Source organism: Mauremys mutica, chromosome 7, assembly GCF_020497125.1.
Source record: "Mauremys mutica isolate MM-2020 ecotype Southern chromosome 7, ASM2049712v1, whole genome shotgun sequence".
Taxonomy (NCBI): Eukaryota; Metazoa; Chordata; order Testudines; family Geoemydidae; genus Mauremys; species Mauremys mutica.
The window spans coordinates 52,851,152-52,878,487 of record NC_059078.1 but is presented as its reverse complement, the minus strand read 5'-3'; the positions used below and the strand labels follow the sequence as shown (position 1 = coordinate 52,878,487).

At 59.3% G+C, this 27,336-nt stretch overlaps 1 protein-coding gene across 6 annotated transcripts; it reads right to left on the bottom strand.

Moving 5' to 3' along the window:
• Positions 1–1,647: 1,647 nt before the first annotated feature.
• Positions 1,648–26,534, bottom strand: CDHR4 (cadherin related family member 4). Of its 6 annotated transcripts, none has more exons than XM_045022809.1 (19): positions 26,432–26,534; positions 25,975–25,995; positions 22,262–22,464; positions 20,892–21,057; positions 20,073–20,161; positions 19,487–19,582; positions 18,610–18,713; positions 16,480–16,616; positions 15,831–16,014; positions 15,213–15,363; positions 14,592–14,688; positions 13,017–13,235; positions 11,493–11,632; positions 9,938–10,088; positions 9,326–9,540; positions 8,618–8,757; positions 5,808–5,895; positions 5,071–5,104; positions 2,877–3,064 (listed from the first exon to the last, which is right to left on the bottom strand). In XM_045022809.1, the coding sequence occupies exons 1-19, from the start codon at positions 26,484–26,486 to the stop codon at positions 3,009–3,011; spliced, it is 2,346 nt and encodes a 781-aa protein (XP_044878744.1). In that variant the 5' UTR covers positions 26,487–26,534; the 3' UTR covers positions 2,877–3,008. The 6 variants fall into 6 exon arrangements, 5 of the variants coding, with proteins under 5 accessions (XP_044878742.1, XP_044878743.1, XP_044878744.1 ...); XM_045022811.1 differs by having other exon boundaries at positions 2,877–3,058; XR_006580839.1 differs by lacking the exon at positions 2,877–3,064 and having other exon boundaries at positions 5,094–5,104; positions 8,622–8,757.
• Between the last annotated feature and the right edge of the window lie 802 nt (positions 26,535–27,336).

Genomic DNA, 27,336 nt, shown 5'->3' with positions numbered 1-27,336 from the left:
TTACTGGCCTGGAGTCCAACAATATTGCCGATCCTGTGAGCCCTTTCAGAGGGTGGGGAAGGCCTGGGACAAAGGGAAAGCGACTTTGAGGCCTCTGGCCATTATAGAGAAGCCTTTCCAGAGCCTTTGGCTCAAAAACCTTTGGGGGTTGTTGGCAGCTGGTGTTTTGCTCAGGACAGTCTCGGGGAGGCTGGTATCCAGTGTTTTGCTCAGGACAGTTGAGGGGCATTGGTGGTTTGCTCAGGAGAGTCGAGGGGGGGCGGTGTGATGGATTTGGTCACAGAGAACTCCTTGGGACTGTCACCTGAAGTGCTGAGATTACCTCTGAGCCCGTTTTCCCTGCCAGCTTGGGACTCCAGAACCCTGTGTTGTTGAGTGAAACACGCTAGACTGCTGCAACACAGACCCAGGTCTGGTCCATACCCCAAAGCTGCAGACTTTAACCAAAAACTGCTCAGCAGGTAACCTATCTCCAGCATGCAGACACCCAGTTCCCAGTGGGCTCCAAACGCCAAATTAATCTGTCTTACTCTGTATAAATCTTATACACGGTAAATATATAAAGCTTATATAGAGGTCCACCCTCTATAACACTGATAGAAAGATATTGGCTGCCCCAGGTATTAATCACTTACTCTGGTTTAATTAATAAACAAAAGTGATAGTATAAAAAGTATAAAAAGTAGGATTTAAGTGGTTTCAAGTAATAACAGACAGAACAAAGTAAGTTACCAAGCAAAATAAAACAAAACTCGGAAGTCTAAGCTTAATGCATTAAGAAACTGTTTAGAGGTAAATTTCACCCTCAGAGAGGTTCCAATAAGCTTCTTTCACAGACAAAACTCCTTCCTACTCTGGGCCCAATCCTCTCCCCTGGTACAGCCCTTGTTAGCTCCAGCAGCCAGCTTGGTGAAAAGCAGGGGCTTTCTCATGACGGGGACCTTGTTTTTTCTGTCCCACCCCCTTTTCTAGCTTTGGCACAAGGCGGAAATCTTTTTTCTCTCTGAGTCCCCACCCCTCCTAAAAATGGAAAAGCACCAGGTTTAAGATGGATTCCAGTACCAGGTGACATGGTCACATGTCACTGTAAGATCTCATTTTTTCATTACCCACGGGCTGGGCTGGTCTACACATATACAGGCAGGCTTGCAGGTAAACAGAGCCATTTAGAGTCAATTGTTCTAGTAAATGGGAGCCATCAGGGCTGGCTCTACTGTTTTTGCCTCACCAAGCAGCGTGCCGAATTCAGCCAGAAGACAGAAGCTGCGCCGCTGCAGACAGCTGAACATAGAAGCTGCCGCCGAATTGCCGCCGCCGCGGAAACACGCGTGTCTCCCTAACAGCACACGGACTGCCCCCGCCATCCGTGGCAGCAATTCGTCGAGCTGCTTGGGGGCAAAAACACATGGACTTGCTGCCCCTTGCAGATTGCCGCCCCAAGCACCTGCTTGGGATGCTAGTGCCTGGAGCCGGCCCTGGGAGCCAGCAAGATTCTACACCACCATTAATGGCCCACACTTTGCGTAATTACAATAGGACCTCAGAGTTATACTTTATATTTCTAGCTTCCGATACAAGAATGATAAATGCACACATACAAATAGGATGAACACACTCAGTAGCTTATAAGCTTTGTAAAGAGACCTTTTGCATAAAGCATATTCCAGTTACATTATAGTCACACTCATAAGCATATTTCCAATAAACATTATGGAGTGCAATGTCACAGGTGGGTTAGCGGCTGGTGTTTTGCTCAGGACAGTTTGGAGCGGGCTGACAGCCCGTGTTTTGCTAAGGACAGTCAGGAGTGGGGGGGGGTTGGTGGCTGGTGTTTTCCTCAGAACAGTTGGTGGGGTTAGTAGCCGGTGGTTTGCTCAAGACAGTTGGAGGGCTGGGGTGGGGGTGGCAGCTGGTGTTTTACTCAGGACCATTGGGTGGGTGGTGTTTGGTGGCCAGTGTTTTTCTTAAAGCAGTCGCGGGGGGGGGTGGCTGGTGTTTTGCTCAGGACAATTGGGGGAGGAGTGGTGGGAGGTGGGGTTGGTAGCTGGTGTTTGGTTCAGGACACTTTTGCGGGGGGCTGGCAGCTGGTGGTTTGCTCAGGACAGTTGCAGGTGGCTGGTAGCCATTGGTTTGCTCAGGGGTGCAGAGGGACTGGTTCGTGCCAGGTGCTGCTATCCTGTGCATTGTGAGCCAGGGCCCTTCTCCAGTTGGCAAAGTCTGTTTGTTAGATTTTAAAGCTAAAATCCAACTGGCACCTCAGCAGATTCCTCCCTTGTACACCGTTCTCAGCGCCTCTGGCCTGAGCTACGGCCCTTTGTCTTGGAGGCACCCGCACGGCTCTTCCCCTTTCCCAATCACTGCTCGGTGCAGTGAATGACACGGGGCATGGCTGGCCCCATACACCCCGTGCTCTCCTTTAGCCGAGCCCAAATGGCCAATGAACCCGGTGCTTAACTTGGTACCCCTCTTCCCCAGGACGACTTCGTTTCTGTTGGGTGGGACCCTGCCTCCTGGCTCTGGAGCTGTCCTGGCAGGACCCCTCAGTGTGCCAGCCACTTTTGTGTCTCGCTGCCTAGGGTAAGACACACAGCTTCATCACCAGCTAGGTTTGATCCTTGGAGCCTCCATCCCCCCTGCTTCTGTGAGCTCCCCACAGCAAGTCCCCCTGCGATGGGCACGGAGGGAAACCTGCACCCCCCAAAGGTAGAACTGCACCCCGGCATTGTAGTGACTCAGCAGGAGGGTACAAGCAGGAGGGTTTTTTGGGTGTCTGGGACGTCACGCAGATGGTCCTTGGTTAGCGCACAGAGCAGAAAGTTACAGCCTGCCCCATTCTAGGGACCCAGCCATGGCCTGTCCACAGAAGCTGTGCTGGGAGGACTCGGGGAGGGGGAGACTGAGACCACTCAGACCCGGGTGTGGCTGTGCCCATTCAGACCCAGTGCAGGGTGAGGGAGCAGTGGGGGGGAGGGGCTGTGTCCACTCAGACCAAGGCGGGTGGTGTCTGCTCAGACCCAGCGGCGCGCTCCGGTGCTGCTGTTGAAGAGGTAATCCTGACCTGTAACTTGAGACAGAAAGCACGGTGCACATCACACTGGGCAGGGCCCACATCCCTTCTGGGCTCTCGCCAGGGGCAGCCGCCGGGCTCTGCACACAGGCTGTGGGGCTGGAAGGGCTGTAATGTGGGAGGGGGACATGAGTGACCAAAAGGGGCCAAGTGGGAGTGGCACTTTGCCCCTGCCCCAAGGGCCTGTGCTCAGATGTGGCACGGCCGCCCCTGTGGTGCCGTGGGACAGGCAGGGGCTCAACCATCTTAGTGCCCCAGACCTGCTCAAGGTCTCCAAAGTGAGGGGGCGATGGGCCCTTTGACCGCCCCTGCCCACATGCACAGCTCTCCCCTGACAACACAAGAGGGGGCAAGACTCTGCTATGGGGTGGTGCCCAGGGTCGGCTTTAGGCCAATTCCCCTGATTCCCCTGAATCAGCCCCATGCCTAAGAGGGCCCCGCACCCAGCCAGAGCATGGCAAGACCATGGCCCCACAACCTCGGCTGGAGCACTGGCCGGAGCCCTGCAAGCCCCGCGGCCCCGCTACCTCAGCCGGAGCCGAGCAACCCCTTGGCCCCGCTCTCCTGGCCCAAGCGCAGCAAGGCCTGCGGCCCCGCTCCCCCAGCCGGAGCGCCAACCCGAGCGTGGCAAGTCCCGTGGCCCCGCTCCCTCGGTTGGAGTGCCAGACAGACAGCTCTAAGCCTGTGGCCCAGCTTCCAGGACCGGAGCGCGGCAAACCCCGTGGCCCCGCTTCCCTGGCCGGAGCGCGGCAATCCGAAGTGCTGCAGAAGACTCGGAGCGCAGCCTGGTGAGTACAAGCCCCACAAATCGGGCCCTGCTCTTGCTAAAGCCGGCCCTGGTGGCGCCTCACCTGCAAAGCCCTGGTTCCAGCCATACCCTCTCACTTAGTGGGGAAGGGCAGGGAGCTGGCACTGGAAGGAAGGAGGTGGTGGAGGGCTGGGGCCTGGCACTGGCTGGGAGGGAAGGGGGCTGGCACTGACTGGCAGGAAGTGGGGGAGGGCAGGGGGTGGCACTGGCTGGGAGGAGGGGGTCGAATGCAGAGGGAACCGGTTGGGAGGAGGAGGTGGAATGCAGGGGGCCCAGCCCTGGTTGGGAGGAGGTGGGGGGAGGGCAGGGGGCTTGCACTGACTGGGAGGAGGAAGGGTGCAGAGGGCCCAGGGGCGGCTCTACAAATTTGGCCGCCCCAAGCAGTAATGCCCGGGAGGCGCCCCCGAGCCGTGGGAGCAGCGGACCTCCCGCAGGCATGACTGCGGAGGGTCCGCTGGTCGCGCGGCTCGGCTGGACCTCCCGCAGCTGCGGGCGGTTCACTGGTCTGGCGGCTCCAGTTGAGCTGCCGCAGGTTGAGTCATGCCTGCGGGAGGTCCACTGGAGCCGCCGGCCGAGCGTCCCCTCTGCACTCATGCCTGCGGCAGGTCCGCCGGCCCAGCCTGCCGCCCCCCCCCCCCCGGGAAAGGACCGCCCCAGGCGGGTGCTTGCCCCGCTGGGCTCTGGAGACGGCCCTGAGAGGGCCAGCACTGGCTGGGAGGTGGTGGGGGAAGGGCAGAGGTGACACAGGCTGGGAGGAGGTGAGGGAGGGCAGGGGGCCGGCGTTGTCTGGAAGGAGGTTGGGGGATGGCATGGGAAGACACTGGCTGGGAGGAGGGTGGGGGAGAGCAGGGAGTAGCACTAGTTGGGAGGAGAGCAGGGCCTGCACTGGCTGGAAGGAGCAGGGGAATGGTGGGGGCTGGCACTGGCTGGCGGGAGGTGGTGTGGAGAGGACAGAGGACTGGCACAGGCTGGGGGGGCGGGAGTGGAGGGGGATGGCACTGGCTGGGAGTAGGTGGGGAAGGGTAGGGAGTTGGCACTGCAATGAAGGAGGTGGGGGGAGGGCAGGGGGCTGGCACTGACTGGCAGGAGGTGGGGGAGGATAGGGAGGTGGAAGTGGCTAGGAGGAGGTGGGGAGAGGGCAGGGCGCCGGCACTGTTTTGGAGGAGGTTGGGGAGGGCCGGGGCCTGGCACTCACTGGGGTCCTGGGCGCGGCCATCAAACTGCTCCTGCTGTGGAGACAAGAGCAGAGAGCAGCTATTCAGTGCAGAGCCCCAAACTCCACCTGAGAGCCAGAGCTGTATGAATAGGGCAACACTTACCTCCCCCAGCAGGGGATGCTGTGAGGGCAGGGGCACTGAGAGGGGAATGGGTCAGGCACACTGGGGGGCACAGCCAGTATGGGGTGCTGGGGGGGCAGGGCAGCCTCACTCGTGGGCACAGCCAGCGGGAGGTGCTGGGGGGGCGGGGCAGGCGCACTCAGGGGCACAGCCAGCAGTGGGTGCTGGGGAGTGGATCAGGTGCATTCAGGGGCACAGCCACAGGGGGTTCTGGAGGATGGATCAGGTGCACTGGGGTGCACAGCCAGCAAGGGGTGCTGGGGGGGGCAGAGCAGGCGCACTTGGGGGCACAGCCAGCAGGAGGTGCTGGGTGAGGGCGGGGCAGACACACTCGAGGGCACAGCAAGCAGGAGGTGCTGGGGGATGGGGCAGGCGCACTGGGGGGGCACAGCCAGCAGGTGGTGCTGGGGGGGCGGGGCTAGCAGTGGGTGCTGGGGACAGGGCAGGCACGGAGACTGTTCCTTCCACCTGGGGAAGGTGCCCAACATCTTGGGGGAGCTGTCGTGGGCCATGCCAACCGCAGGATGGGGCAGTGCTCTGGGGGCAGCCTTGGCAGGGCTGCTGCCTGGCACATGCGTGGACAAAGCATCAGTACCAGGCTGAGGACACTGGTGCGGCTGGTCTCCTTTTCCAGCTCTCCCAGGGCTGCGTTGTTCTTTGCCACATGTGAGTCTAACGAGGCCCTGAGGGGAGTGAGAGGACAGTCAGGGCATGGGCCCCATGTGGGGCAGGACTCCAAAGAGCCAGGCCCCTACCACCTGCGCTGGTGCATGCCCCTCCCAAAGCCTGGGCACCGTCTGCTGGATGCCAAGGCACTGGAGCTCCCAGCCTGGCAGTGGGGTAGCCCATGCCATCAGTGCCTTCAGGCTATGGAGCACAAGGAGCTTCCTCGGGTGAGGCTTGGGTCCCATGCTAGGCAACAGGCACCAGGGCAGGCTGTGGTGTACAGGGCTGGTCACTCTGAGAGGGGCATAAGGAAACAGCATGGTGCGGTAGGGTGCCAAGCCCCCTGGGAGCTGCAGGGCCCTATGGAAGGCAGGTGCCATTTGCTGTGGGACGGTCCACCGGAGCTGCGGGACCAGCGGACCCTCCGCAGGTACGTCTGCGGGAGGTCCACTGGAGCCGCGGGACCGGCAACCGGCAGATCACCTCCCGCGGCATGCCACCATGCTTGGGGCAGCGAAATGGCTAGAGCCGCCCCTGGTTCTGATGCCTGGATCCAAACTCTGCATCAGTTCCACTGGAACTTCATCTTCTCCTGCCTGATTGTGCTGGGGACTCTGCCTGTCTCCAGCACTCAGAACCCTGAGCTACCATCACCTGGGAACCCTGACCAGTTCAAGCTTCATGGAGTGGTGAGACCCCCCAGCTCTCTCGCTCTGTTTTCTTTTCACGTATAACTTTTTAACCCTGACTTGTTTGATCAAGTATAGTTTTCTATATCTGACTTTTATAATTTTTAATAATGTAACTCTTATGTTTGTTTAGACTCTCCTTGTGTGGTTATCACTATTATTCAATAACTTTTATGGTTAAGTTGGTTGCTTCCCTCCCTCTCGCTGAACTTTACTCTTTTGTGGTTTTGGCTCCCTCATCTATGCTACAGCAACGTTCCTCTTACCTAAGCTAAAGGTCCCTGTAGCGCCCAAAAATACGGTGGGGTTTGCTCATCAAGTGGGTTACTGCCAGAACAATTGTAATGTAAAAGTGGGGATAGGGACATGATGAACCTGTGACATATGAGGGTGGCAGCCTGGAAGTGCTGTTTGACCCAGCCTGCTCAGGCTTACTCTATTTCAGTGCTTGTACCTGTGGCATATAAGGGTGGCACTTGGAAGTGCTGCTTGCCCCAGCCCACTGAGTCCAGGACCATATACAGCGTCAGCTTGAGAGTGCTGATTGACTCGGTCCACTCAGACTTGCTCTGTTAATGTGTGTGTGTGTGTGTGTTCATCTGAGTCTGGGGCTGGAGAAGCCCAGCCTTGGGGAACCTAGGTCCTGCAGGATAGCTCCATTGGGAAGGGACTTGCAGCAGGGAGAAGTAGAGCTCCATATGAAAACACAAGTGACACAAGCAGTACATTGATAGAATTACAGAACACCCCCCCCCAGAAGAGTAACCCTTACAGACAGCCCCCCCACCCAACCTGAAGCAAATACTCACCAGCAACCACACACCACAGAACAAAAACACTAACCCAGGAACCAATTCCTGCAACAAACCCCGTTGCCAAGTCTGTCCACATATCTATTCAAGGGACACCATCATAGGACCTAATCACATCAGCTATGCCATCAGGGGCTCGTTCACCTGCACATCTGCCAATGTGATATATGCCATCATATGCCAGCAATTGCCCTCTGCCATGTACATTGGCCAAACCGGACAGTCTAAGTAAATGAATAAATGGACACAAATCTGACATCAGGACTCATAACATTAAAAAACCAGTAGGAGAACACTTCAACCTCTCTGGTCACTCAGTAACAGACTTAAAGGTGGCAATTTTGCAACAAAAAAGCTTCAAAGACAGACGCCAGTCAGAAACTGCTGAACTTGAATTAATATGCAAACTAGATACCATTAATTTCGGCTTGAATAGAGACTGGGAGTGGCTGGGTCATTACACAAACTGAATCTATTTCCCCATGTTAAGTATCCTCACACCTTCTTGTAAACTGTCTGAAATGGGCTATCTTGATTATCACTACAAAAGTTTTTTTTCCTGCTGATAATAGCTCATCTTAATTAATTAGCCTCTTAGAGTTGGTAGGGCAACTCCCACCTTTTCATATTCTCTGTATGTATATATATCTTCTTACTATATGTTTCATTCTATGCATCTGATGAAGTGGGCTGTAGACAACGAAAACTTATGCTCAAATACATTTGTTAGTTTTTAAGGTGCCAGAAGTACTCCTCATTCTTTTTGTGGATACAGACTAACACGGCTGCTACTCTGAAACCTAATAAACTAGCGTACCCCAAAGTAACGGGCAAATCTGGTAACAGGAATGGCCCTGTCCCAGGACTGGCTCCAATGGGGTCCCCAACCCCCAGCTCTAGGGCTGGGTCCCCTGCATTTCCTCAGGCTGGGCCAGTGGGGAGGCTGTGGAGAGGCTCTCACCTGTCCTGTAGGAGTGACTGCGCTGACTTGCCCGGAGCAGGCCAGCAATGAGGAGCACAGGGAAGTGGTGAGTGGGGAGTAGGGGAGGGCAGGGGTCGGGGCTCCTGTTGTCCTAGGGGCCAGGAACAGGGTGTGGGTGGATTGCTGTCCCTGGCAGAGATGGCTGCCCCGCGACATAGAGCCCTGACGGCTTCTCCCGGCCAGGTGGCCACTGGCCATGGCAGGGTGTGTCCTGCTTGGCAGCCCTGCCTATGCTGCCCTGCATGTTAACACTCACCTACCCAGGAGTTTCCAGGCCAGCCATGCCAGCACCACCAGCAGCAACACCATGGAGACGGTCAGCAACGCCACGAACCAGGGTGAGGGTGCCCAGAACCGCTCGGTGCGTGTGACAACTAGCGGCTCCTTCTGCAGGGTCTGCTAGCAGAGAGCAAAGTGCTGGGAGGCCTATCAAGCTTCGGTGTGGGCATGCTGGGGCAGGGAGCTCTGCGGGCTGGGGGCAGTGCTCTCATGAGACAAAGCAGCTCCATGCACTGGCAACGCAGGGCACTGGGCCTCAGCATGGCTTAGGGCACCGTGTCACAGGCGGCTGCATTAACCTTCCTGTGCCCAACACCCTGCCAGAAAAGGGTGGGCGCCGGGAAAGTCTGGCACAGCGTGGGCTCTGGGGTGATTTCAGGACACAGACTGGAGCCCTAAGCAAGGAGACTGCTCCCCACATCCCAGCGCAGGCTCTGCCCAGCCCTCCAGCGGGCACCTCAGCTCCAGGCTTATCCCTGCCCCCTTGCCAAGGCCAGGGGCTGTGCCCACAACAAATGGGGGTAGAAGCAGCCCTCCAGAGGGGACATGGGAGCAGCCAGGTTGGGGGGCCAGAACAGGCTGAGGGGGTGGGGGAGTTACCCTGGGCCATATGGCTACCCCGGAGAACAGAGCAGGCTGATGGGCAGGGGCTGAGTTGGGGGCACCCCGGAGCTCCCTGGCTCACCGTGCGTGTAGTGGTGGTGCTGGGCGTGGTAGTGGCCCAGGGTGTCACGTGCACGACCAGTGTGGCTGTGGTGCTGTGGTGTGGCGTACTGAGGCTGTCCGTCACTTCCACCAGCAGCTCAAAGGTGTGGGGCTCACGAATGCTGTCGGGTGGGTAGGAGAAAGCGAAGTGCAGCAGGGTGTTGCCTGCCAGCCGGAAGCGCCCATTGGTGTTACCTGGCAAGGAAAGGGCCTGATGAGCCTGGGCTCCACTGCCCATCGGGGGAGTAGTGCGAAGAGGATGCTGCCCCACACCCCGAGTGTAGAGAGCACCCCCTCACTGCCCCACCACAGAGCCCCCTTATGCCCACTGCAGACACTACCTCTGAGGCCCTGCCAGGTCCCCAGAGAGCATGGACTGAGATGTGAGCCCCTATGGGGCCCAAACCCAGCCTCTTCCCTCCCTCACACCCCCAATGGGAAAGACAGGGGCATGGAAACATGCTTACCCCGCCCACACCCAAGGCTAGGCCAGGGACACAGAGCCCCCCCCCCAAAAAAAAGATAGGGCAAGGGCACAGAGACGACCCCTGCCCTGTGCTAGGCCAGGGGCATGGAAACGTGACCCACTCACCTCCCACAAGGGTGTAGGTCAGGGGCAGCACTGTGCTCTTGTCCTCGTCGGAGCACTGCAACTGCACAAGGGGCAGGCTGGGGTCCCGGGTGGAGTAGATGAAGAACTCCTGGAAGGGGGGCGTGCAGCGTGGGGGCTGGTCATTGGTGTCCTGGGGGCACACAGAGGCCTGTGCTGGGAACAGCTACCCCAGGGCTGTGGTGCAGGTGCATTGCAGTGGCACTCGGGGCCCAAGGTGGGATCAGGATTCCCCTAGCTGGGTACGTCAGCCCCAGGCCAGGGCAATGGGCCATCCCTGAGCCAGGCAAATTCGCAGCTCTCCTTCCTGCGAACTAGGCCGCAGGACAGACCCTGGGCACCAGGGCAGCATGACATTCCAGATACACAGTGACAGCATGCTAAGCCAGGGCACTGCCCTCTGCTGGTAAGGCCAGAGCAGTACCGTTTGTGTCACAACCCTATACTGTGCTCCCAACCAGCATGGAGTCACCTCTCACTCCTGCCAGGCAGATCTGTGCTAGAGGAGGGAGGTGGGGTGGGCATCCCATTGCCGGTAGGCACAGGCAGGGCCATGCCAGGCAGCAGCTTGTGATGCTCCAGGGGCAGCCCCATTGCTGGTGGGCATGGGCAGGGCCAACCCTGCGGCATCCCAGGGGCAGCCCCATTGCCACTGGGTGTGGGCAGGGCCATGCCAGCAGCAGCCTGTAACCCATGTTTCTATTGGTTCTACCAAAGGTCTGTGGATGGCGCCATGCCCATGGGCTGTTTGTTTCCCCTCCTCCCTCCAGCTTCTCTCAAGCCCACTGCAGGGGGCAGAGGGACTCCATGCTGCTCTCTGTCTCTGGTCACAGCTGGGGAGCTGGCTGCCAGTGCACTGAGTGGGCTGGGTCCCGAGGCCGTGAAGAGCCCATCCCTGCACAACACCAGCACAGCCTCCTGCAGCCTCATCACCACCTGGAGGGACCCTGATGCTACCTGGTCTGGGCCCTCCACCCACCAGGGTTCCCTCCTCAGCCACGTGGCAGAGCCTCATCCCTCCACTTCAGGAGGCAGGTGAGTCCGGGAGCCCCCCCTGTGCACCAGGCACAGGCACAGGGCTCCCAGCTGGGCCTTTGGCAGGGTTGGCTGGGGACACCAGGCTCTAGGTGCCTGGCTGCTGTCATGGCTCATGGGAAGAGCGGGCCGATTTGAGGGATAACTGGGGAGGCTTCCGCAGAGCCACCCACCCTCCATGCCTGAGCACTGCGGAAAGGCAAAGCACCCCTGTGCTAATAAAGAGCACACTGCCCTCCTGTGGCCAGGGGCTGAACCCAAGCATTCGAGGCTCCTAGCAGATACCTTAATGGGATTTGATCCGTTTTCTCCTGTAGAACCCTTGGAACGGCACAGACCGAACCACCAGGCCGAGGACACGCTGAGTTAGCAGAGCCAAGCGCTCCAGAATTAGGGAACGCCAAAGCTAAGGTGGCCTGAGTAACCTTAACCAGCCCCTTGGCGCACATGAGTTGTGGGACTGGTCCTGGGTCTGGCCAGGAGGCGCACAGCAGAGCATCACCTGCACTTGTATGGTGATGTCACACAGCACACTGCGCTGGTGCCGTGGGTCTGCATCATTGGCCACATCTCGCAGCTGCACGGTCAGGATATAGACCTGCTTGCTCTCGTAGTCCAGGGGCCCAAGCACGTGAATTTCACCTGCATGACACAGGAGCAGCCATGCAGAAACATTCTGGAGAGACACCCACAGCCTGGGCTCCTCAAGAGAGGGACTAAGGGTCAAGGCTAGGGTCAGGTGAGGAGGGGGCTGCCTGGAAGGCAGGGTGGGGGAGGAGTGGAGGGATAGAGTGGATGTGGGTAATGGGGTCAGGGAGGGGATGGAATAATGGGGATGGTGAGGGGGTAAGGGGGCAGGGTGGGGGAGGGGTAATGGGGCAGAGCAGGGTGGGATAATGGGGTCAGGGCAGGGCTGGAGTAACGAGGGTGGGTGGAGGGGTAACAGGGGCAGGGCAAGGTGAGGGGGGTAATGGGGTCAGGGTGGGGATGGGGTAATGGAGGTCGGACAGGGTGGGGAAGGGATAATGGGGTAAGGAAAGGGATGGAGTAATGGGGTGGGTGGAGGCGTAACGGCGGCAGGGCAGGATGGGGGTGGGGTAATGGGGTCAGGGTGGGAATGGAGTAATGGGGGGTGGGAGGGGTAAGGGGCAGGGTGGGGGAGGAGTAATGGGGGCAGAGCAGGGTGGGGTAATGGGGTCAGGACGGATGAAGTAATGGGGGCGCGTGCAGGGGTAATGAGGTGGGGAGCAGGGGAACAGGCTCAGGGACAGGTGGAGAGGCTAGCACAGGCCCACGCAGACTGGCATGGTGTGACAAAGTGGGACTGTCCTTAATGTTTCCTCTGAATACTGTAGGGGTGCCTCAGTTTCCCCCATGCTTTTCTTAAGTCTATAGGTGGTGGGATAAGGGGGTGTGATTGTTGCAAAGGGCCAGTGTGCATAAATGGCCGACACTCTGTCTCCAGGCAACTAATGGCCTGGGCCCTTCCCCCCTGCAAGGTGATAACTAAAGGTGTTGGAAAACAATGGAATCAGGTGATCTCCTTGCCCGCGAAAGGGACAAAGCTCAGAGAAGCAGGGGCTGGAGGGTGAGTCAGTTTGGCGCTGGCTGGGGATGTGGAGTGAGGGGAAGACTTGGTTGTCTGGGTCACTGCCCCCCAAAATGGACCCGGCTGAGGGGTCCTGTTCTCTGTACCTACAAGCTCTGTTTTAGACCGTGTTCCTGTCATCTAATAAACCTCTGTTTTACTGGCTGGCTAGAAGTCACGTCTGACTGTGAAGTTGGGGTGCAGGACCCTCTGGCTTCCCCAGGACCCCGCCTGGGCGGACTTGCTGTGGGAACACAGGGAGGGGCAGAGGATGCTGAATGCTCCAAAGGTCAGATCCAGGAAGGTGAAAGCCATGTAAGCTTCTTGCCCTTAAGACAGTCTGCTTACAGAGAGGAGACTTCACCAGAGTCCTGAATGGCTTTGTAAGAAGCAGTTCCAGAGCATCGCCTGAGGACTCCATGATACATGGCAGCTTACCGGTGCGTGGGCCAATGTAGAAGGCGGGCGGGTTGGCGCCAGCACCCCCAGCAATGCTGTACTCAATGTTGTTGAAGGGGTAGTCTAGGTCTGTGCCATTCACCTGGCCCACTGTGTCACCGAAAGCTGCATCCTCTGGCACGCTGAACATGGTGCTGGCTGGGCACGCAGGTGAGTGCTCGTTCTTCGGAGTCACCGTCACCAGCACGGGCACACGGGCTGCATCACAGAGGCCGGGGGGGTCAACTACGTGGGGCCGGGTTGTCTGGGGATGGAGGGTGTGACAAAGTAGGGATTTTTCCCTTGTTATGTTGTGAATCTTACTGTTGAGCCTATGTGAGTTTTACTGTTTTGCATGAATACTGTGTGTGCCTCAGTTTTCCTGTGTGCTGCACCAATACCTCGGTGGTGGGAATAGGGGTGTGTGACTTTGGCTGAGACCTGTGGGGGCAGGTGAGACTGCTCCAACTGCCTGCACATATGTTATGACTGGTGCCCTTTGTAACTTGAGACACAGGAGGGGGTGCCACCAGGTGACACCTTTTGCGCAGGAAGCAGGACAAAGGGGAGGAGACCCAGTACTCCCCAAAATGGACTTGGCTGAAAGTCACTACTTTCTATGCTAACACATTCTGTTCTATGCTGTGTTCCTATCGACTAATAAACTTTCTGTTCTACATGCTGCTGAGAGTCACGTCTGACTGCGGAGTTGGGGTGCAGGGTCCTCTGGCTTCCCCAGGAGACTCGCAGCAGGAAGCACACGGTGTGGAAGGAGATGCTGAATGCTCTGAGGTCAGATCCAGGAAGGTCGAAGCTGTGTAAGCTTCTTGCCCTGAAGACAGTATGCTCAGAGAGGAGGCTCCGCCAGAGTCCTGACTCGTTTCATAGGGAGTAGTTCCAGAGCATTGCCTAGTGAATCCGGGCTGTCTGGGATGGGGGTGACCAGCCTCCCAGGGCCGGGCTGTCTGGGGATGGGGGGGACCAGACTCCCGGGGCTGGGCTGTTTGGAGATGGGGGCGGAATCGGGGGACTGGGCTGTTTGGGGATGAGGGGGGACCAGCCCCCAGGGGCCAGGCTGTCTGGAGATGGGGGGAGATCAGCTCCCGGGGACTGGGCTGTCTGGGGATGTGGGGGGACCAGCCCCCAGGGGCCAGGCTGTCTGGAGATGGGGGATATCAGCTCCCGGGGCCTGGGCTGTCTGGGGATGTGGGAGGGATCAGCCCCTGTGGCCAGACTGTTTAGGGATGGGGGGACCAGCCCCACAAGGCTGTGCTGTCTGGGGTTCGGGGGGGGATGAGGGGGCTGTCTGGGAATGGAGGGTAACAACCTCCACACACACACCCGGACCAGGCTCTTGGGGACTGGAAAGGTTGTTTCTTGCTGACAGCTCCGTGGGTGGTAAAGAGGTGCTTCATGACCCCATTGTATTCTGGAAGTTGTGTCCCCTATGGATGCACCTTCTGGCTAAGGGTTATGCTGGGATTCGTGCTGCCCTCAGTTGCCCCTGCCCTCCCTGTGCGACTGGACTGAGGGGGCCTGGGCCAGGCCGGGGATCAGCGGAGCGGGGACACTCACTGCTGAGCGGGGGCTGCCCACTGTCTGTCACCAAGATGGTAGCCACGTACTGGAAGCGGGCACTGGCAGCTGAATCGTAGTCCAGGGTGTCGTTGACCTGTGGGATTCAAACTCAGGCAGCTCAGAGGTGCAGGGGCTGGAAACTGAAACTCCCACAGTCAGGGCTGCCCGCTGGGCCCTGCCATACCCATGCCTCCCCCTGAACCCCACATGGGCCCTACTGGGGAGAGAACCTCGAGTCCTGACTCCCAGGCCCCCTCCCTCCCACTCTAACCACTAGCCTCCACTCCCTTTCCAGAGCTGGGGTCCTGGGGATAGAAACCAGAAGTCCTGGCTCCCAGCCCCCCAGCCCCCTCCCCTGCCCCCTCCCAGAGCTAGAGATAGGGCCAAGGAGGCCTGGCTCCCAGCCCTGCTCCCCCAGTTCTAACCACTAGCCCCAATCCCCCTCCCAGAGCTGGGGATAGAGCCCAGGCAGTTCACAGCTGGGCTCCCTGCGGGTCGCTAGATGGAGCAGTCCGGATCCCACAGACCAGGCCCCAGAAGTGCCCCATGATGCCCTGCTGACTGCAGAAGGCAACTGGCACTGGCCAGGCGTGCCCAGGCCCTGCCCGCTGGGCTCACCTGCAGCTGTGGCCCCTGCATGCGGAAGCTGTAGCGTGAGTGCTGGTCGCCCTCCACCTGGTAGCGCAGGGAGCTGTTCCTGGCATCTGGGTCCATGCATGTCAGCGTCACGAGAGTCCAGCCGATGGGAGTGTCCTCAGGTACCTGAGCCCTGGCAGAAGGAGGACTGGGGTTACCAGTGGGGAAGGGGAAGGGCCCACAGGACATGGGCAAAGGGAGGGGGGCCTCTCTCCTGCCCTAGTGCCAGGCGTGCACCCAGCAGCCCTGTGGCCAGCACTCAGGGCCCATCTGCATGACGCTTCAGCCAGGGCCACCTGTGGCTAGGATCTCCCCGCACCCCAGGCAGCAGCCCCTTCTGCAAGGGGAGCTACAGGGACCTGGCCAGCGTTGCAATGTAGGGTGTGTCACTGCTGGGGATAGAACCCAGGAGTCCTGGCTCCACCCCTCCCAAACATTAGACCTCACTGCCCTCCTAGAGCTGGGGCAGAACCCAGGAGTCCTAGCTTCACACCCCCCTCCCACAACCACTAGACCTCACTGCCCTCCCAGAGCAGGGCAGAACCAGGGGCAGAATCTGGCTCCCAGCCATGATGCGGGGGCAAGGGCAGGGAGCCTTACAGGAAGACGGCGGGCGAGCAGCGGGGTGCCAGTGTGTTGGTGGACAGCACAGTGATGTTGAGGCCCATGGTGTCGCTGTCACTGGGGTGCAGCATGTTGTAGGCCCGCACCAGCAGTTGGGTGTGTGCCACCTCTGGGGAGCGCTGCAGGTCCAGTTGGTAGGTGTTGCGGAGCTCGCCAGTCACTGCCAAGGACAGGAGGGTACCACCACATGCTCAGCACCAGGATGGGGCCTCTGCAGCCCTCAGTACCCCAAGGCAGGGACAGGGATTGATGGGAAGGGCTGCCCTCAGGGAAACTTGCCAGCTTCGCAGCCCCGCCATGTTATGGGCATGTTATGGACATGTCTGCGGCCATGGCCCTGGCATGTTATGGGGTGGGGCAGAGACACGTCCCTGGCCACGCCCTTGCCACAGTAGTATTGGGAGATCTCAGAGATGCCCTCCAGCCACAGCCTTGCCACGTTATGGAGGGGTGCAGAGACAGCTCCCCTGGCCACGGCCCTGCCACGGTATGGGGGGGCAGACACATGGCAATGGCGACGGCTCCACCACGATATTGGGGGATCCCAGAGATGTGCCATGGCCCCGCCATGTTATGAGGGAGCCCCAGGGCCGTATGCCTGGCCTGGGGCAGCAGCGTGGCTCACCTGCATCGATGGTGTAGAGCCTGTGGGCGGCCGGGGCGATGATCTCATAGCGCACGTTGTCCCCCTGGGCCTGGACCTGCGTGATAAGCTGCATGGCACCTCTCTTCTCCAGCACGGCCACGTGGCGCCACTCCACCCTGCCCACCACACAGCAGAGGTCAGCCCAGCGACCGCTGGCCTCGCCACCACCAGGCACCCACTCAACACCTGCCCCAGGCACCCTCACCCCACTCATGGTCCCCAGCAGGACCGGGAGGCTGCCACATGCTCTCTAAGAGCCCGCCCGCCAGCATGGCTGATGGGTCTGCTGCCCAGCCGCACTGTGCTGCCTGCGTACGGCCCCCTGATACCTGCCCCTCCAGGCCTAGCCTTGCGCCCTATGCCTGGGAACATCACTCCACACTCTTGCAGCCCACACCCCTGCCCCCTTGTGTTTCAAATCTTCCCCCTGCGCCCTATGCCCTGGGAACATCACCCTGTGCCCCACACCCCTCCACCCCAAACTCTTGCCCCCATGCCCCAAATAACTGCACTCCATGCCCCTCATCCCTACTCCCAGTGTAGTAGTAGGATTTATTGTTTGTATTTTGTATAATTTAGAATGAAGGATAAAGAATAATAAGATAATAATATAGCCATGATTGTTTTTCTTCTGCATTGCAATTTGATGTTCCCGTTCAAAATGTTCTGCGTAAATCAATTCTGTTTTGTGTGTGAATAAGGAATATGTGTGTTATGAGATAAGTGTGAAGGCCAACACCAAACCAGATGTTCTAGGGAGCACTGGAGACAGACACAAGGGGGCCAGAAGGCTGCAACACACCCCTATTGAAATGTGAGAGGAGGGCAGATTGACGACTCTAAAGATGAGACAGGCACCTATCATTGGGGACAGGATAGCTGTGACCCAAAACACCATGGGATAACTCTCTGAGAGACTTCATGAAAGAATAAGATAAAGGATGAGAAAAACAATTTAAGTCGTCAAACAACAATTGAATACAGCATGACCGTGCAAAACTTATTGGTCCCAATGAAGGAAAATCACTATAAAAACAGAAAAGAGTCCTGTGGCACCTTATAGACTAACAGTCATATTGGAGCATGAGTTTTCGTGGGTGAATACCCACTTCATCAGATGCATGTATGAAAGCTCATGCTCCAATACATCTTAGTCTATAAGGTGCCACAGGACTCTTTGCTGCTTTTACAGATCCAGACTAACATGGCTACCCCTCTGATACTATAAAAACAGAGTGCCTTACCCTGAAACTTTGGGTTTGTCCTGCCAAGACTTCCCCGGAATGTCGTGTCGCGACCAACAGAACCCGGCTCCTACCTACCCGTGATCAACCTAGCTGGCCACTAGATTGATCCGGACTCTGGACTGGTAACTATAACATTGACTGATGGGACAGAGTGTGAGTGTAATTGAAAGCATATGCTAATTGTTGTATCTTCAGGAAATGTAGTGTATTGCCTTTTCCCCTGAAAAAGATCCTGTGTGCTTCTTATAAGCATCACACTTGCACACATCACCTGTGCACATCACCCTGTAATCCACATGTCCTGTGACATAGTGGGGATTTTCTTTTGTTGTTTTGTATATGAGCCTATGTGAATCACTGACTCGCTGCGGTAAGTGCACAGTGTGGAAGATCTCGCTGAATGGTCCGAGGTCAGACCCAGAAAGGTTGAAGCTATGTGAGCTTCTTGCCCTGGAGACAGTATGCTCAGAGAGAGGAGGCTCTCCCAGAGACCTGACTGGCTTCATAGGGAGTAGTTCCAGAGTATCGCCTCGGTGACTCCATGACACCATCGCACCCCAAATCCCCACACCCCACAACTCTATGCCCTACATCCTGGAAACATCACCCTGTGCCCCACACCCCTGCGCCCCATACCGCTGCCCCCCAGCACCCCCATGCCCCAAATCTCCCTGCCCCACAACTCTGCCCCCTGTGCCCCAAATACTGCACCCCATACCCCTGACCCCTGCACACATCACCCTGCACCCCACATCCCACAACTCTGCCCCCTGCGCCATACACCTTGGGAACATTACCCCACACCCCTGCCTCCAGCACCCCTGTGACCCACACTTCCAAGCCCCACAACCTGTGTCCTTACGTGAAGTTGATGTGGGGGTGGTGGATGGGCAGCACCCTCACTGTCACGGCCCCACTGCAGTTTCTCCTGCTCCTGTCAGTCACCAGGATCTGCAGCCTGAACGCCTGGAGACACAGGTGCTGGGTGAGGCTGGCAGGACCCTGGCCTGGGCCATGCTGCATGGGGCAGTGCCGCTGAGCTCTGGTGCTGCGTTGCGGGCCCATGGGTGAGGGCAGAGAGGGAGCTTGTGGGCTCGGGGGGCCTGAAGCCCCATGGGCATTGATCAGCTCTCCCCAGATGGCTGGAGAGAAGGGGGAGCCCCAGAGCCATGGGGGTGCGGGGAGGGAGCCCTGGCCTGGGGAGAGGAGGTGGGGTGTTCTCGGAGGGGTCTGGGGGTAGATGGAGTACCCGGGGATGGGGGTGTGTGATGAAGTAGGAACTGTCCGTGTGGGGGATGGGAGAGCAGGGGGTGACTTTAGGTGATGGACCGTACCTGAGCCTGAAACCTGAGCCAGGCAGGGTGGAGGGGGAAGCTGGACAACGGAAGAGAGCCTGCTGGAGAGGGTTAGTCAGTTTCGGTTTTGGGGCTGGGTAGTGGAATTCAGGGAATCCCAAGCTGGGATCTAAACTCTCCGAACCCCCAGAAGGACCAGATTGAGGGGCCTGGTTGTGCCTACAGGCTCTGCTGTAGACTGCATTCCTGTTGTCCTATAAACCTTCTGTTTTACTGGCTGGCTGAGAGTCACAGGAAGAGGGGTGCAGGGCCTGACTCCCCCATACTCCGTGACAGGGGGTTCTCGGGGAGGGCATGCCCCAGAAGCAGGCCTGGGGGTGATGGGCTTACCCTGAGAAGGCAGGGCTGGAGGCTGCCCAAGCAGGGGCAGACCCTAGCACTCACCTGGCCAGCATGGGCTGGGATGAAGCCCGATCCTGGTGCCAGCACCTGCCCGGTGTGGTCGATGGTGAGGGGCGTGTCATTGTCTTCTATGGTGAACTGCCATGGAGAGAGGGGCTGAGCCAGAGAACCAGATACCCCTTACCGAGACCCCCAGCTCAGAACAGCCCCTCCTTAACCACTGGGTCCCTTTGGACCAGACCCTCCCCTGCCACTGGGCCCCTCGGATTCTCCCCATCCCCACAGCCCTTCCCCGCCAGTGAGCCCCATCAGATCCCCCTGCCCCCACAGCTTCTCCCCCTCCACTGGGCCCTGTTGGATCCCTCCACACCTACAGCCACTCCCCCCCAACTGGGCCCTGGTGGATCCCCACACCCCCACAGTCCCTCGCCCACCACTGGGCCCTGTTGGATCCCCCTTCCCCTACAGCACCTCCCCTGCTACTGGGCCCCATCCGATCCCCCTGCCCCCACAGCCTCTCCCCCACCCCTGGGCCCTGTCAGACCCTCGCTCCCTAGGCTCAGGCTGTGCAGGGCCATCCCATAGCACCCGTCCAGGGATGGGAGGCCAGGCTCAGCTCCATGCTCACACTCAGCCCGCTAGCCGGCCGCCGCAGGACCACGGTGTAGATGGGCGTCAGGGGTGCCACATCCTCTGGGACTTGCACCAGCTCCCCCACTGCAGGAAAGCACAGATCCAGGCGGAGTGGGCTCAGAGGCCGCTCCACCCACCCTGGACCCACCTCCCCACGCTCTGCACTGGGTCCCATTGGCCAAGAGCAGAAAGAGCCAGGAGGCGAGTCCTGTTAGCACCAGAAGTGCCCCCTCTGTCCTGGCAGGGCTCCCCATCCTGGTCTGGATCCCCAACGCCCCTGGCAGCACTGGGCACAGAGCGCAGGTGCTGGGCACAGGGCACAGGGGCTGGGCAGGGGAGAGCACTTGGCTCATAGTGCAGGGGCTGGTTGGGGCAGAGGGCAGGGGTTGGGCAGGTGAGAGCGCAGGGGCGGGGCAGGGCAGAGGTCAGGGGCAGGGCGGAGCGCAGGACCTGAGCATGGGAGAGTGCTGGGCTCAGAGAACAGAGGCTGGGTGGGGCAGAGCACTGGGCACAGGGGCGGTGCACAGAGCGCAGGGGGTGGGCAGGAAAGAATGCAGGGGCAGGGCAAGGCAGAGCATTGGAGCTGGTCAGGGGAGAGCGCTGGGCTCAGAGTGCAGGGGCTGGGTGGGACAGAGCACTAGGGCTGGGCTGGGCACACAGCACAGGGGCTGGGCAGGGCAGAGCGCAGGGCCTGGCTGGGGCAGAGCACTGGGGCTGGGCAGGGCAGAGTGCAGGGCCTGGCTGGGGCAGAGCACTGGGACTGGGCAAGGGAGTGCAGGGGCTGAGCAGGGGAGTGCAGGGGCTGGGCACTTACCTTGGCTAGCAAACCTGGCCATGCACTGGGGGGGGCCATCCACTGTGTGGATCTGGACGAAGAGCTGGCCGTTGGCAGGCATCTCCCCTGGGCAGGTGGCCTCCAGGGTCAGTGTGTACTGATTGACCTGCCAAGCATCCAGCGCCGCACTGGGGCTCAGCGTGATCTAGCAGAAACCCCAGCACTCAGCAGGCTCTGGCACCGAGCAGAGGCTATGCCAGCCTCCCCCATTCAGCGGGCCCTGCCCCCGACCCCACATGGAACGGGGCCCTGCCTCCTCCCAATCCCGCATGGAACGAGACCCTGCCCCCGACCCTGCATGTAACGGGGCCCGCCCTCAACCCCACATGTAATGGGGCCCTGCCTGGAATCCTGCATGTAAGAGGGTCCTGCCTTCCCCCCGACCCCGCACGAAACGGGGCCCTGACCCTGCATGTAAGGGGGCCACGCCCTCAACCCCGCATGTCAGAGAGGCCCTGCCCCTGACCCCGCATGTAATGGGGCCCTGCCTCTCCGCCCCTCATCCCGCATGCAGCGAGGGCTCCTGTTCCAGACTCCCCAGCCTCAGACCCAGCCCGCAGCCCCCTCCTAGTCCCCCTGTGTCTCCCTCTTTGCACTTCTCTCACCCCTGGGTGCCATACAGGGAGTGGGCCTGCTCCTCACCAAGAGCAGAACCCTGGGCCCCCTTGGAACCATGGGGAGCCCCTGGTGGAGGCCGTGCAGGCTCTGCTCCCAGTGGCTCTGCTGCTAGCCTGCTGTCCCGGGGGGCGGGGGAAGAGGGGGCAGGGACTTGGCGCTGGATGCACTGGGCCAGCAGGAGCTTGGGGCTGGGACCTGGCACTGCACAGGATGGGTTCTGGGCCCTTGGCACCAAGGGGTGCCAGGAGCCAGTGGACTGGCAGCCAGAGCTGTGTGTCTGAAATACCCCCCTTGCCCTTCCAGGATGCTGGGTGCCAGGCTGGTGCAACCCTGCTGGGCACAGCTCCTAGGCCTGGGCTGGCAAGGTGCTGACTGGCTCAGAATGGGCCTTTGGCTCAGAGGCTGGGGGAGCTGGCTGTGTGTGGACTGGGCTGCCCGGGACCCTGGCGCCTGGGTCTTCACTGCCCAGCATCATGTACCGCCCTCAGGGGGTGCACATACCCCTCCCTCGCCCTTGGGGGCACGGTGACAGCACATTGGCCCCTTGTTCCCATTGCAGATCCTGTCCCCACTGAGCTCAGGCCTCCAGGCCGACCTTGCCCTGGCCTAATGCTGCCGGTGTCTGGGGTCTGCACCTGCCAGCACAGCCCCACAGGGCACTTCCAGGCTGGGCTGCCTTGCCAGCGGGGCCTAGGTCTGTCCTCCTGGAGACTGTGGACAGCAGCACGTACCTGCACGCTGTAGTGGACAGTTGGGCTCGTGTGGTGGGTGACGGTGGGTTGGTTAAAGAAGGAGGTCGGTGGGGTGCTCTGCAGGGTAGGGGCAGGGGTGGGGACGCTGCTCTCATTCTGGCAGGTCAAGTTGAACTCCACGATGATCGTACCCGGTCCTGCACTCTCCATCACGCTCACTGTGGTGGGCAGGCCGGACAGCACTGGCACAGAGAGGTGCAGAATGAGCCCATCCAGCCCTTGCCACAGCAGGCACCCATGAAACCCCCAGAGCATCAGGGACAGCTGGGTGTGTGTGGCTGCACCTGTGCCCACGGGTGCCTGCGCGGACAGGGCCTGGGCCACACCACCCCACACCTGTGCGGGCTGTGCGGCTAATGACAAGTGAGAAGAGGGGATAGCGCTGTCTGGGGTTGTGGGGGGTTCAGAGTGAGAGGGGGAGCACTGTCCAGGGGGGCGGTGAAAGAGAGGGAGCACTGTCCAGGGGAGTGGAGGGAGAGGGGGAGTGTGGTCTGAGGGGGAGGGAGAGGGACTGCTGTCCAGGGGGAAGGAGGGGGAGAGGGAGCATGTCCAGGAGGATGGAGGGAGAGGGGGAGTGCTGTTCGAGGGGGATCGATGGGGAAGGGGAGTGCTGTCTAGACCGAGAGGGAAGGAAGGGGGAGGGAGCGCGCTGTCCAAGGGGGGGCAGAGAAGGAGGGGGAGCACTGTCCACGGGAATGGAGCGGGTGGGGGAGCGCTGTCAGAGGGTGAGACATTATGAGTGTAATATAACATAACATATAATATCTCATTGAACGGTGACACAGGGCCAGAAAGACTTAATTAACTCACAGATTAACATGACCCATGGCCAAACTTTAAAGACTTGTTAGGAAGATATGTAAATGAATAGAGCTTTGAAATGCAAGCCTGCAGTGTTAGAGATAGAATGGTAGCTGTTTGTTCAGGTCTTGTGATGTAAGAAAACAAGTCTTGTCATGGCTTTGATTCAAAGATTTTTAAAAAGGAGTATTGATATTTAGGAAGACACTTGAGTGAAACAGTATTATTGTCTATATTTCTCTTTGAAGATTGTGGTAACCTGTACTGTTTAATGGATAAATTACCCTGTGCTAATTGCCATGATGTTTGGGAGAAGGAACGTTAAGCTTATTGTTTTTTCAGGCCAAAAGGCTGCTGGAAATGTATAAAAACCCTGGGACACGATCCATCTTCATCTCAGATCTGCTTTGGGTTTCAAGAAGGGGAAACCCTAAGCCATAAGAATTGAGTCCCCAGTCACTGACTGGAGTCACCCTGAATATGGACTATGGACTATTTCTAAAAGAACGTTTGGCAACTGTAAACTGACCATCTCTGCTATGTATCTGGACCTCAAGAAATTGAACTCAAATCTGTATTTCAACCAATTCCCTATCTTTTCTTTTTTAATAAATTTCAGATTAGTTAATAAGAATTGGCTATAAGGGTGTATTTTGGGTAAGATCTAAGTTATAATTTGACCTGGGTCTGGGGCTTGGCCCTTTGGGATCAGGAGAACCTTTTTTCTTTTACTGGGATATTGGTTGTCATACCCATTCAGCCCCATAATGAGTGGCATTGGTGGTGATACTGGGAAACTGGAGTGTCTAAGGGAATTGCTTGTATAACATCTGGCTAGCCAGTGGGGTAAAACCTAAGTCTTCTCTGTTTGGCTGGTTTGGTTTGTCTTGGTGTGCAAAGGACCCCAGCCTTGGGCTGTGCTTGCCCTGCTCTAAGCAATTTGTCCTGAATTAGTACTCTCAGTTGCGTCCCATCAAGGGCAGCATCATTACAGAGGAAGTGGAGAGAAAAGGGGAGCGCTGTCCAGGGGGACGGAGGGGGAGGTGTCCGAGGGCGCAGAGGGAACACTGATCAGGGGGCAGAGGGAGAGGGGGAGGAGGACGGAGGGAGAGGGGGAGTGTGGGCCAAGGGGCAGAGAGGGGTAGTGCTGTCCAGGGGGAGGGAGAGGGAGCGCTGTCCATGGGGCGGACGGAGGGGGGAACCCTATCTGAGGGGGCAGAGGGAGGGAGAAGCGCTGTCTGAGGGGGCAGAGCGGGGAGTGCTGTCCAGGAGGGCAGAGGGGGAGGCGGAGTGCTGTCCAAGGCAATAGAGGGAGATGGGGAGCTCTGTCCAGAGGGCAGAGGAAGATGGGGAGTGCTGTCCAAGGGAGTGGATGGAGAAGGGTAGTGCTGTCCAGTGGGTGAAGGGAGAGGAGGAGCTCTGTCCAGGGGGCAGAGGGAGAGGGGGACCGCTGTCCAAGGGAGCGGATGGAGAAGGGGAGCGCTATCCAGAGGCAGGGACGGAGAGCTCTGTCTAGGCTGGCGGAGGGGGCGGGAGAGCTGTCTAGCAGGGCGGAGGGAGACAGGAAGCACTGTCTGAGCGGGCGGAGGGTAGGGGGAGCACAGTCCAGGTGGCGGAGGGAGAGGGTGTGACGAAGTGGGGATTCTCCCTTATTATGTTGTATGTGAGCCTATGTGAGTCTTACTGTTTTTCATGAATGCTGTGCGTGCCTCAGTTTCCCTGTGTATTGCGTCAATGTCTAGGTGGTGGGACTAAGGGGGGGTATGACTTTTGCAGGGGATTTTCCAGCTGCTTGCACTAATGCTATGTCAGGCCCTTCGTAACCTGAGACCCAGGGTGGGGATCCGACCAGGTGACTCTTAGCCCGGGAAGCGAGACAAAGGCGGAGCAACGGGCAGAGCTGGGGCCAGGCAGCTTCCAGCAAGTCAGTCTCTGATGGCTTGGGGCACAGGGGGAGGACCAGAGCCCTGGCTCTGGGCTCCCCTCCTCACAAGATGGACTTGGCTGAAAGTCACTGATTTCTGTGCTAACAAGTTCTCTTCTATGCTGTGTTCCTGTTGACTAATAAACTTTCTGTTTTACCAGCTGGCTGAGAGTCACGTCTGACAGTGGAGTGGGGTGCAGAGCCCTCTGGCTTCCCCAGGAGCCTCACCCAGGCGGACTCACTGCAGGAAGCGCACGGTGTGGAAGGGGATGCTGAATGCTCTGAGGTCAGATCCAGGAAGGTGGAAGCTGTGTGAGCTTCTTGCCCTGGAGACAGTATGCTCAGAGAGAGAAGGCTCCCCCAGAGTCCTGACTGGCTTCGTATGGAGTAGTTCCAGAGCATCGCCCGAGGACTCTGTGACAGACGGGGAGGGCTGTCTGAGGTTGGCGGAGAGAGAGGGGGAGCGCTGTCCGAGGGGGCGAACAGGGAGAAGGAGCTCTGTCCCGGGGGCTGAGGGAATGGGGGAGTGTAGGCCAAGGGAATGGAGGGGGTGAGGAATGCTGTCCTAGGGGGCAGACAGGGCGGGGTAGCACTGTCCAAGGGGGCAGAGGGAGGGGGAGCGCTGTCTGAGGGGGCAGATGTCTGAGGGGGCAGAGGTGGAAGGGGAGCACTGTCCCAGGGGATAGAGGTAGATGGGGAGCACTGTCTGGGGGAAGGAGGGAGAGGGGACACGCTGTCCACTGTGGGGGTGGAGACGGAAGGGGAGTGCTGTCCGAGTGGGTGGACAAGGGAGGGGGAGCATACACCTGGCACACGTACGCATGGGCACACCCACACGCACACACACACACACACACACACACACCTGGGTGGGTTCACACACACACCCCACACACACCTGGGCAAACATCCGGGCATGCGGGCCACTAGGGCTGCTGGTTGCAGTTCCTGGCCACTCAGTTCTTACCTGTGGCGCTGACGAAGGCCCCTGGAAGCAGAAGGAGACAGTGTTATCCAGGATGGCTCATGCCCATTGCTGTCCAGCCAAGACTTGCAACTTCTCCCAGCTTCTGGCACCCCTCCCTGGATGGATAGCTCCTCAACACTGACTGCACCCTGTGGGGACCCTATCGGTGCAATGGGACATTGGCTGCGTTGGCTTCATGGGGTGAGGGCTGCCAGTGCCATTGGGCTCATGTGGTGCTGGGTCCCTGGGGCGCGGGACTGCCGCTGCCATGGGGCTCAGGCAGTGCTGGCTTCTTGGGGTGGGAGGGATGCCGGTGACACAGGGTTTTGGCTGTGCTGGCTCCCTGGGGCAGAGCCATGCCCTCCACCTGCCCTCAGCACCCGGGTAAGGGAGGCTGGAAGGTGGATTCCCCCTGTTACCAAGTGGGTGGCCCATCGCTCAGTACCAAGCTGCCTACCTGTGGCACAGAGGGCCAGGAGCAGCAGGAAGGACTGGTGCCCATGCGGCCCCATGAATCCCCAAGAGGCAGTTCTGAGAGACTGGATGCAGCTCAGCTCAGCTCTGCCTGCCCTTGTTTGGGAAGCCAGAGCAGGTTGCCAGGCTGTTGCTATGGATGCTGGGCAGCGCCCAGTGCAGCACCCATATACCCGGGCCCTAGCTGCGCTCAGGAACACACCGCCCGCCCACACAGAGACAGCCCCAGCCAGGGCACCCGCCCTCAACCTGGAGTCTGCACCTCCCACCCCATGAGCCTCCCCCAGCCCAGCTGAGCTCTGGTGTCTGTGCCCCCACCTCAGGGACCTCCCCCAGCCCAGCCGAGCTCTGGTGTCTGCATCTCCCACCCCAGGAGTCCGCTCCAGGCTAGCTGAGCCCTTGGGTCTGTGTCTCCTGCCCCAGGGGATCCCACAGCACAGCCCTGGGGTCTGCACCTCCCACTCCAGGGGCCTCCCCACACCCAGCCAAGCTCAGTGGTCTGTGCTACCTTCCCCAGGGGCTCCCCCAGCCCAGCCGAGCCCTGGGGTCTGCGCCTCCCACCCGAGGGGCTTTCCTCAGCCCTGAGGTCTGCACCACCCACCCCAGGGACCTGCCCCAGCCCAGCCCTGGGGTCTGTCTCCCCACAACAAGGACTCTTCGCCCATGAGCACAGGTTGAGACTGGGGTGAGGAGCCCTTCTTCTCCTCCCCCTGCCTGTGCCCCAGGCCCACCCAGCTCCCTGCAGAGACTGCTGGGTGGCAGGTTGATGGGGAAGCTTGGGCGGGGCAGGCCCATACTGATCTTTGACGCCCAGAGCTCTAGGAAAGCTCTGCCCAGCCCTCGCCCCGAAGCAAGCCTCCTTTGTGGGACTGCCCATCCCAAGCAGCC

What these genes read in the sequence shown, in the direction of transcription:
- CDHR4 (XM_045022806.1), bottom strand. Translation starts at nt 26,486, where the DNA reads ATGGGGCCGCATGGGCACCAGTCCTTCCTGCTGCTCCTGGCCCTCTGT. An exon ending in GGCCTTCGTCAGCGCCACAG is followed by an intron (nt 22,465 to 25,974) that starts GTAAGAACTGAG and finishes TCTCTGTGCCAG; the next exon opens with TGCTGTCCGGCCTGCCCACC. An exon ending in CTGTCCACTACAGCGTGCAG is followed by an intron (nt 21,058 to 22,261) that starts GTACGTGCTGCT and finishes GGTTTCTGCTAG; the next exon opens with ATCACGCTGAGCCCCAGTGC.